This window comes from Carcharodon carcharias, chromosome 1 (assembly GCF_017639515.1).
Source record: "Carcharodon carcharias isolate sCarCar2 chromosome 1, sCarCar2.pri, whole genome shotgun sequence".
Taxonomy (NCBI): Eukaryota; Metazoa; Chordata; class Chondrichthyes; order Lamniformes; family Lamnidae; genus Carcharodon; species Carcharodon carcharias.
Genome location: NC_054467.1, coordinates 86,049,989 through 86,060,537, shown reverse-complemented (window position 1 = coordinate 86,060,537; position 10,549 = coordinate 86,049,989). Strand labels below are relative to the sequence as shown.

The window sequence follows — 10,549 nt, the reverse complement described above, 5'->3', positions numbered from 1 at the left end:
TTTAACATCTGACTGGTAGGCCACTGTGGAGCTGTGGTCCAAGTTGGACACCTGGATCCATCTACTCTGATTCTGTTGGGAGCTCTATGCCATTGCCTGCAAGACTGATTCATCTCTGCATACCTATCTCATCGTGTGAAGTCAACGCCACCAGAAAAGTGAATTTTTACCACCTCGATTTTCAGCCTGCTGACCTCCGTGAAGGAACACCTCACTGGACTTTTATTCTAGACTCTAGAACCCAAATGAGCCACTATTTATTTTCTCTGTGGTCTCTGCACTGTAAAACTTTCTTTTCTCTATCCCTCTCTTTACTTTCTGAATGTGAGGGGGATGTTGTAAATCCTCTTCACGTTTTGAGTATGTGCAAATAAACTAACCTTTTGAGTTCACCCTACCTTGAGTTTGCTGTAGAGTTATTACTAGAAATTAGATCACACAAAAACCGATGGGTTGGGGAAATACATTGCTGCTTATAAAAAGGGAAACAAATCAAAAAACCTTTCTGTTTATGGGCTAATGGTGAGAGGAGAAATTTAGTGCTTTTTAAATTAACCGCTGTCCTGTCCTTAACTGTAGTTTAACTTTAAGGGCATGCAAACCCTGGGCTGAATCTTCCATGGAGTGGCAATCACTGTCGGATTACCTGGACTTCCGACCCGGATTTGATGAGAAATGTGGAGAGTGGCTGCTCCTGGAATCCTTCCCTCATAGTGGAGGAGTGTTGGCGGAAGACTAGCCATGCCGCTTTTTTACGGCACGAGCTGCTATAAACTGGTAAGTTTAAATGTTCCAAGTCAACTTTGACCAGCTAGCGAGAGTTTGTAAGGTAAATGAGTGAGGGGGTAGGGTACTCTGAAGGGTGTGAGGGGGTCGGGTGGTTGGTGGGGGTGCTCGAGATGGTAGGGGGAATAGTCAGGTGGTTGGGAGGCGTATTCGGAGGGTGGGGAGGTGGGGGTAGTCAGGGGGGTATGAGGAGTCAGGGTGGGTGGATGGGCTGGGGGAGGTAGTCAGGGGTTGGGTGGGGTAGTCGATGATTGGAGATAGGTAGTCAGGAGGCGGGGGTAGTCGGTGGGTGGTGGGGCGCAGTCAGGGAGGTGGAGGTTAGTCAGGAGGTGAGGGGGTAATTAGGTGGCGGGGGCATTCGAAGATTGGGGGGGTATAGCCAGGAGGATTGGGAGGGTAGTCGGGGGTGTGGGAAGTAGTCAGGGAGTGGGGTCTAGTCAGGTGTCCAGTGTGGTGTTGGGGGTAGTTGGAGGGGTCCACCTGGGTAGTCAGGGACTAGGCAGGGGGTGAGGGTAGTAGTCATGGGGGTCAGGAGTGTACTCAAAGGGTGGGGGAGTAGTCGGGGGGCGTGGCTGTTAGTGGGGGTTTGGGAGGGTAGTTTCAGGGATAGGGGGTTAGTCTGGGATATGGGGCAGCAGTCAGGGGACCAGTGTGGTGGAGGGGGGGCTGGGGGGACAAGGGGCAGTACCCGAGGGTGTGGGGGCTTAGTCAGGAGGTCAGGAGGGTAGTCAGGAGGGTCGGACTACCTGACCCAGGAGTTAGAACAGAATTGTTACCGTGTTTGCCTATTTGACAATCACTGCACTACACCATGTAATCATTTAAGCTACTTTGTGGCATTTTGATGTGCAAGGCAGTAAATAAATGCAAATAAAGTTACTGTTATAAACAAGTAAATACCCCATAGCTTGGGAACCAAAGCGAATATAGCCCTCAGGTGAAGGAATGTTTGAGAGACAGGGATGCAAATATAATTCTGTCCCCATTCGAAAGTCATACAGTGTGTTGTTATTTTTACATAGTACTTTAATTCTTGTTGTTAGACTTCTGGTTAAACCAGTCTTTAATGTTGCCTAATCATTTCCTTCACTGTTGGCCGCTTGCTCTTCTTCCATTAATCATTATGGTGGAATTAGACTCCAACCCTTCTGCACATATAATGTGTCCAAACAACTCCACTTGTCTTCTGATCTAAACAGAGCTCCCAACAATGAGGTCATCCACAGTTGCTATGGTTGGAAAATTTGTAAGGCCATGGTCGCCTATGCCACTTGGCATGACGTTTAGACAATTACTTTAATTCTATATTATGATTCAAAGTTAAATACCAATTTGGGAAGCAGTGAAATAGAGTTGGTTGGAGCAAGGAGATTTCTCGACAGCACAGGCTGAAGGTTGGCCTTCCTGTCCCTGGGCCAATTGAGGCCTTTGAGTGGCCAATTAAGAGCCACTGCTGATGGTGGGCAGATGGCGATGTTGAGGCAGGTTTACAACCTGATGTTCAAGAGAACTTCCACCTTCGCGCTGAGCATTGTGCTGGGCACCATTTTCTTCGAGATGGTTTTCGACCAAGCTGGAGATGCTGTGTTTGAGCACATTAATTGGGGGAAACTCTGGAAATGCATCAAACACAATTATGAGAATAATGAGGAAGAATAAATAAAATTCCGTACTGCACGATGCTTTCCATCTCCTGGGATGTTGCTCCTGTTGAACAGCCCAGAACTATTAACTTTATCAGACTGTTGACAGATTATTTCGTCAATCCCTAAAAAATGGATTGTTATGGTAATTGAATTAATGCTGGGTCCATTATCTGAAAATGATTACTGAAGAGATATAAATGTTCTACAAGCCTGCAGGCTCAGGTCCCCCTCCTGATTAGGCACTCTGTGCCATAAGAAGGGCAATGCCAGTGAAAAGGGCCATCCCCACTGAAAGCCGCCTCCCCCCTCCTGCCTCAATATCGACCACCTCCTCCACACACCTCAAAAGGGCCTGACTGACCCCATTCAGCCTGCTTCACTTACCTTTACTCTGGGCCTCCAGCATTGTCCCTGGTCCAGGCTTTTGCAGTGCCAGCAGCAGCCACCACCCACAGTGGCAATGTTAGCACTGAAGAGCTGCCGGCCTTGGAGGCAGGATCCTCTCTGCAAAGTTCCATGAACCCTGATAGCAAGCAGCAGATAACCTGATTGCCACTTAATCCAGTCAGGACTCTTGGAAATGGCCAAAGCAGGGTTGGTACTGACTTTCTTACCAATGGATGAGGCCACCGCATTGGCCATTAAATTCAGCCCAGTAAAGGCAAAACCGATGTGCTACAATGCCACCTTTGGTGGGGTAGTATAATTTCAGCATGACAGGTTTACACAGGAAATTTCTTCTGTTAATGTGGCCAATCGAAAAAGCAGGCGAACGTGTAACAACGGGTAGTGAGATTTGGCAGACAGGAAATGCATACAGAGGTATACTTTTAGTATTGTACAGAGAAATGTACATAACAGCTGCCTTGGGTGCTTTAGTTAGGTGCTAGCTTCACAAAAGCAAAACTGTAAATGCTGGAATAACGAAAGATGCAAGACAAGAGAGTTGTTTAAAAAAATAAAAAAGAGCTGAAAAGGTACAGAAAGCTTTTAATCTGAACATTCATTGCAAAATATCTTGCCTAAAATGCTAAATATTTGCACATCAAACATTCTGCATGAAATTTACCCCCAGAACAGGGTTTGGATTGAGGGGGATGGAAAAATGTTGAGAATCTGAAACTTGACTCCAAACCACTCACTTCTAGTTTGAATGGAGGTGATGCCAATCTGCTGCAGGAGATGGGTTGGTCATTTAAATAATCTACTAAGTTTGCATACCTCAAATTTAACCACGATCTTAATTATAACACTGGCCAGCCAGGTTTCTTGTGGCCTGGGAAACGCAACAGCTAAAGGGAGGTGAGGACTGTGGATCCAGCATCTACGTGCCTTTACTCTTAGGTGAATACCTGCTTCACTGGACCATTCTGAACCTTCTATAGATCCTGACCCCTGATTTTCCCCCTGATTTCCCCCTTGCACCCAAACCTTTTTGATTGCTCCCCTGGAGGGTTTTAAAAATGTCAGGCAGAACCCGATTTTGGGTTTCCTGCCCCCATTCCCATTCCCAGCAACTTTTGCCAGCATGATATAAGACTCGCATGCAGCACTCCCATCCTTGCCGTCTCAGGGGAGAACATTTTAGGACCCAGCAATTTTGATAGGGTTGGGCCAGCTTATGCAGGAGACACAACTCATCACTCAAGAGAGACCTCATGAACCATAGTGGAACCCCTAGTTTGGAGTAGGGAACCAAAAACAAAAACAATCAGGCATTCAAATTGCACTTGGAAAAAAATCATGCCCTTACCTTCTAATAAAACTGCAAATCAAACACAGGCAGTGGAAGTCCCATTGAAGAGACATTTAATCCTGTCCAAGTATACACCCAGGCATTGAAAAACACTTCACTGAAAGACCAAGTTATTACAATGTAATAAAACTGTCAATCAAACAAAGCTAAAAGTGTTAAAAACAAAAAACTGCGGATGCTGGAAATCCAAAACAAAGATAGAAATACCTGGAAAAACTCAGCAAGTCTGGCAGCATCGGCGGAGAAGAGCAAAGTTGGAGACCAGCTTATATTTCACCCCTTTCCTATTTCTACTTAGGTTGAAGGGTCATGAGGACTCGAAACATCAACTTTGCTCTTCTCCGCCGATGCTGCCAGACTTGCTGAGTTTTTCCAGATATTTCTGTTTTTGTTAAAGCTAAAAGTGTTCTTTGCAGCTGTGTCAATATTCTCCCCACAGGGCTGAATACATTAATCATTCTTGGAGCTCAGCCAAGCATTATAACAAGGTCATCTTGCAAAACAAAATGACTGGTCAGTCTGTTTCTGTTGATACTGCATGGGAAACATGAGAGGCCATGGAGGGGGCATGGGTTTGGGTGAAGAGTGAGGGCCAGAGGGTCTAACAGTCATGTATTGAACTGCGCTGATATCCTAGTAAGCTGAGGTGGGCCTTCTAACCTGTCAGCCTCACCATTCACCCACATCCTTCGCCACCTCAGGTGTGCATCATCTCCAGCCCATGCCTGCCTCCCCAACACAAAAATTGGATGGGCTGTTAGGCTCCCCCAGGATGGAGACAGGATTGCAGAGTTGGGAAAGACTCCTGCTTCCTGTCTCCTTGACAAAAGTCCAAGCTTCTGTCTCCGTGCTATAGCTACTGTTTGCTGTGAAGACCTGCTCAGCCCACAGCCAGCCAACCACTCATTCTAGGTGGCTGCAGTTGGGAAGTGGAGCCAAAAAAAAAGCAATCATGTCTTGCTGGTAAATTCAGCAGAAACTGAGAGAAACCCATTCTTTTGAGTATCCTGACTGTGAATCCCCTTCCCTCTCTGCAGCTCCCACAATGCTTAAGAAGCTTGACACCATTCAGGATAAAGCAAACTGCTTAATTGACACCACATCCACAAACATTCACTCCCTCCACCACTGACACACTGTAGCAAAAGTGTGTACCATCTACAAAATGCGCTGCAGGAATTCACCAAAGCTCCTTAGACAGCACCTTCCAAAACCCACAACCATTACCATCTAGAAGAGCAAGGGCTGCAGATAGATGGGAACACCACCACTTGGAAGTTCCCCTCCAAGTCACTCACCATCCTGACTTGGAAATATATCACCGTTCCTTCACTGCTGGGTCAAAATCCTGGAACTCCCTTCCTAATAGCACTGTGGGTGTACCTACACCACATGGACTGCAGTGGTTGAAGATGGCACCACTACCTTCTCAAGGGCAGCTAGGAATGGGCAATAAATGCTGGCCCAGCCAACGATGCCCACATCCCATGAATGAATAAAAAACAAATCTCCAACATAAGATTGGGGCCTCCATCTTTGGAACATGCATCTCAAGAGACATGAATTATCGGGTCAGTCAGTGTGCAATATTTACAGTTCAAGTCACTAGCCAGTATACTTCTTGTATAAATCATAATAAACATTCTGCCTCTATTGAGTTATGATGGAACATCATTGTAAATCATAAGGTGGATTTCCATGGTTGTTCTATGTGGCCTCTATGACTTCACTAGGAACCTTGTGGAAACCCCAGCAAAAATTGTGTACGTTATTTAAGTGGTTTCGGCAGAGCTTTCACTGGCTGGTCTTCTGCCAAAATTTAGGTGGACAAGCTGGAGATATCCACAGAAATTTACCCCATCCAGTTTTTTACAAATTGCAAAGCACCAACAATGGATTCTTTATTTCCGAGCAACACAAACAGCTAAGAAGAGAACAGAGTGCTAATGGACCTATTTTCCCAACCTGGTGAGATAGGGAAGGGGAAAATTAATTTGAGATTCTATTCACTTAAGAATGGGTAATATGCACACCTTTAGTTGGGAAAACATAAGAAAGGACATATGAGGCAGGCAGGTTTTCAGTCTTTTTTAAAAAAATGAATGTTCTTCCAAATAATTCCTTGTTGGGCTCATGGCCCAATAAAGATAAAAGTCCACTATTGCAAAATTTATTTTAAGCAACTCTTATTACTAAAGGTATGGTCCATGACTTCCCAGCAGAGAAGATCAGAAGCAATTGGTTGGGCCAGACCTGTTACTTGATGATCAGGCCTTTCTTCTTAGTGTGTTCATTGATTAGGTAGAAAAGGATGCTAACGTGGATATTAGCCCAAGTTTGTATCTGTGCAAGTATATTTATGTTCAATATATGAGAGATAAAGAAAAGTACAAAATGTATGAATTAGAAAAAAAAATGCTTAGCTTGTCTAGCTCAGTCTGTCAGTGAGGTCTCCTTCAGTTTCTGAGCTGACCACTTTTTAACCATTTTCCTTTTCTATCCTATATCCCTCTCAACTCTTTGCTGAATCAGGAACTGCAAAAATTGCTGTTTGGGCTACCCCCATGAAGTCAATGTTTACTGCACTAGATGGCAGACTATCCCATAAATTCACCACTATAAACTTGAAGTAATGGGCCCATAGTGTTACATTTAAAAGCAAAATACAACCATTTCAGTCACTGGGCTATTATTCTGAATTGAATTCTGAATAGCCAGAGGCCTATGAAAGTGATTATTGCTACTAAGATAGCGAATGAATTTTTTGATATTTTAAATTAAGCTGAAGTTTATATAAAAAAAAGCTACATGTAATTGAATGTAAGCATTGTGTGGAATAATTTTATGTAACATTAAAACGTTTTAAAATTGGAAAGATTTTCCAGTCTATCCTTTACAAGAATTATACAGTACTCTACAATATATTTCTGTTAAATATAATATATTGCCACACAAAGGTAGCCAAAATTTAGTCAGCATGTCATTATAGTAGGTAATGCAGAGGTCCAATGATTTGTTTACACATTAAAAGTAAACTTAAAACTGCAGTTCATTTATCTTCCTGCTGCTTTTGCAGAAACGCTATTTAAAAATAAACATTATGTCTACAGTTCCTGTGGCAAGGTGCTGTGTGCAAGAGCACAAAGAAAGAACCAGCAGACAACAGGCAGACATCAACACAGAAGAGCTCCATCATCACCGGTCCAACAATCCTAGGAAATAAACCCATTTGGAGTTATCAAACTCACCGGATTCTTCACTTAAAGTAAACTTTTCTTCTAATTATACTGAATGAGGGCTGAAAAGCTGTTAACCTTTTCCTTCAGACCTGCAGAGATTTAGGGAAGGTAGTTTTCTAGAACTATTGTGAGCTCAACAAATTAGTAGATACTGTTAAAAAAGCCACTTATGTCCATAAGATCTTATCTTTGCTTTTCTTATGTTTGGCTTTGTGGAGGTCCACAAACAGCCAAAAAAGTACTTTATAATTATTAAGGGTCACCACTTACACTTTTTCGAAAATGTTCAATTAACTGAACTAAGTCTGAGCTTTCTCTTAATACTTCTGCCTTGTGCTCTCGCACAAGGCCATTTGCATAGAATTATGGAAGCTTAGAGCACAGGAGGAGGTCATTCGGTCCATTATACCTTTGTTGGGTCTTTGAGAAAGCAGTCATGCTTATAATGGGACCCCACTTTTTGCCCATAACCCTGTAAGGTCCTCATTTTAAAGAACCTCTCCAACTCCTTTTTAAAGTTATTTATGGAATCAGCTTCCATCATCTTTCCCAGTATAGCATTCCAGATCATCACAACCGTGAGTGAAAAAAATCCTCCTCATCACCACTCTAGATCTTTTGCCAATGAATTTAAATCTATGATTTCCAATTATTGCTTTAGGTGCCAGAGGGAATAACTTTTCTCTGTCTACTTTGATCAAAACTTCTCATCCTCTTGAAAAGCTCTACAGGCCACTTCATAATCTTCTCTTTTACAAGGAAAACAGTACTGAATTTTTCCAACCTCTCCTCAGAACTGAAGTCCCTTGTCCCTGGTAACCTCCTGAAAAACCTCCTGAAAAACCTCCTCTGTACCCTTTCCAATTCCTTTATATCTTTCCTAAAGTGTTATGTTCAGAATTGCCCACAATACTTTAGCTGCGGCCTAACCAGTGAATTATGAACTTCTAGCATGATCTCTTTGCTTTCATTTTTGATTACACTGTTTATAGACTCACCTTAACAATTTGCCCTACCACCTTTCAGGGCATCAACATTTCTCCACTCATCTACACTTTCAAAAATGTGCCATTTATAGTATACTGTCCACATTAGTCCTCCTAAAGTGCATCACTTCAGACTTCTCCATATTAAATACCACCTGCCCATTTCGCCAACCTGTCTGACATCCTGAAGTCTACAATATTCTCATCACTACTTATTACTTTAATAAGTTTCAAGTTTCAAGTCAGCTACAATCTTTATAATGCTGCTTCCTATCCCTGAGTCTAGGTTGTTTATAAAGGTGAAGGATAGTAATGGACCCAAAACTGACCCTTAATGAACACCTCTTCAACCATCTCCCAGTATAGAAATTATCCTTTGCTTCCTGTCACTGAACCAATTCCATATCCAGACCTCTACTTTCCCCTTAATTACATTTGATTCCATCTTCTTAACAGGTCTCCTGTGGCAATCTTTGTCTAATGTCTCCCTAAATTCCATATATACAGCATCTAGTGTGTTACCTTGTTCAATCGTCTCTGTCACCTCATCAAAGAATTTAATCAGGTTAGTTAGATATTACGGCCACCACAGAGTGGTTGCAGACAAGTTACAGTGAATGTATGGGGTGGATATGATATACCATGACAGCAGACCCCTGGGTAGGAGTAGTTACAAGCAGCAGCAATTTAATTTGATTTGCCTTTAACAAATCTATGTTGGTTCTCCTTGAATAACCGATACCTTTACAAATGAAAGTTTATTTTGTCCTCGATAATGATTTCAATATTTTCCCCTCAATTGTTAGCCTGACTTGGCCTATAGTTTCCTGATTTATCACTCCATCCTCTTCTTGAACAGTGCTATAACGTTGGCACTATCAACTTTTCCATAAACATTCCATGTCTCCCGTTGCTCTTTCAGCAGCCTAAGATGAATTTCTTTTGGACCAGGTAACTTCCCAACTTTCAGTAAGGCTGACCTTTTTGCTACATCTTCTCTTTGTATTAATTTCCTGTCCATAACTTCTCTCTCCTCTTTTACTGTAACCTTCAGATCATCATTTTCATGAACAGTTTCCTATGCGACCTATACACATGTTACGGGTTTTTCAAAGGACATGTAATTACCCCTCATATTCCATTTATTCCATTGAGAAAGAAAGACTCTATGGGAAGGATGCATCGCCTGTGGCTAACTAAGGAAGTTAAGGATGGTATCAAGTTGAAAGAGAAGATGTACAGAGTTGCGAAGATTAGTGGTAGCCCACAAGGTTGGGAAAGTGTTAGAAATCAACAAAGAATGACAAAAAAAAGGAAGAAATTAGAATATGAGAGTAAACTAGCAAGAAATATAAAAATATACAAGAACAGCTTCTACAAACAAATAAAAAGAAAGAAAGTAGCTGAAGTAACTGTTGGTCCCTTAGGGAATGAGCTTGGGAATTAATAATGGGAAACAAGGAAATGGGAGGGACTTTGAACAAATATTTTGTATTTATCTTCACAGTAGAAGAGACAAAAAGGATCTCAAAAATAGTAGGAAATCAAGGGGCAGAAGAGAGGGAAGAACTTAAAACTATCAATGGAGAAAAAGCACTAGCAAAACTAAGGGGACTAAAGGCTGACAAATCCCCTGGATCGATTGGACTGCATACTAGGGTCATAAAAGAAGTGCCTGCAAAGATAGTGGATACATTGGGCCTAATCTTCTGCTCTGGAAACTAAGTGCAGTGGCAGGTGGGATTGGTGGCAAGTTTCTGCTGACCAGGGGGTCGGGTTCTCATGCCCGATCCTTCACTTGCAACTTCATTAATTATGTATCAAGTCACTGCTTGTTGAATCACATGGGGGGGCAGGGGGCACTGATTCATCTGTCCACCATCGCCTCATTGGGCCAAAGTTCCTGGCGCTATATTTAAATGCCACCTGAAAACACACTCCTCTCTGCAACCCAGCTGTGTTGTCAGAAGTTCTGGAGATGGCCCCAAGGAACAAGACAAGTGCGCCAAGGTTTAGCGACATCTCCCTGAAGACTTTAATTAGAGGTGCCCGCCAGCACTGGGAGGCTCTTTTTCCCGGAGATGAATCCAGGAGGTCCACTAATCTCACCTCACCGGCCTGGGAGGCGGTCGCGAA

At 42.9% G+C, this 10,549-nt stretch overlaps 1 protein-coding gene across 1 annotated transcript; it reads left to right on the top strand.

Moving 5' to 3' along the window:
* The first annotated feature begins 2,253 nt into the window (after window positions 1-2,253).
* Window positions 2,254-2,445, top strand: LOC121284959 (cytochrome b-c1 complex subunit 9-like). The gene has a single exon (XM_041200953.1). The coding sequence runs from the start codon at window positions 2,254-2,256 to the stop codon at window positions 2,443-2,445; it is 192 nt and encodes a 63-aa protein (XP_041056887.1).
* Window positions 2,446-10,549: the final 8,104 nt, after the last annotated feature.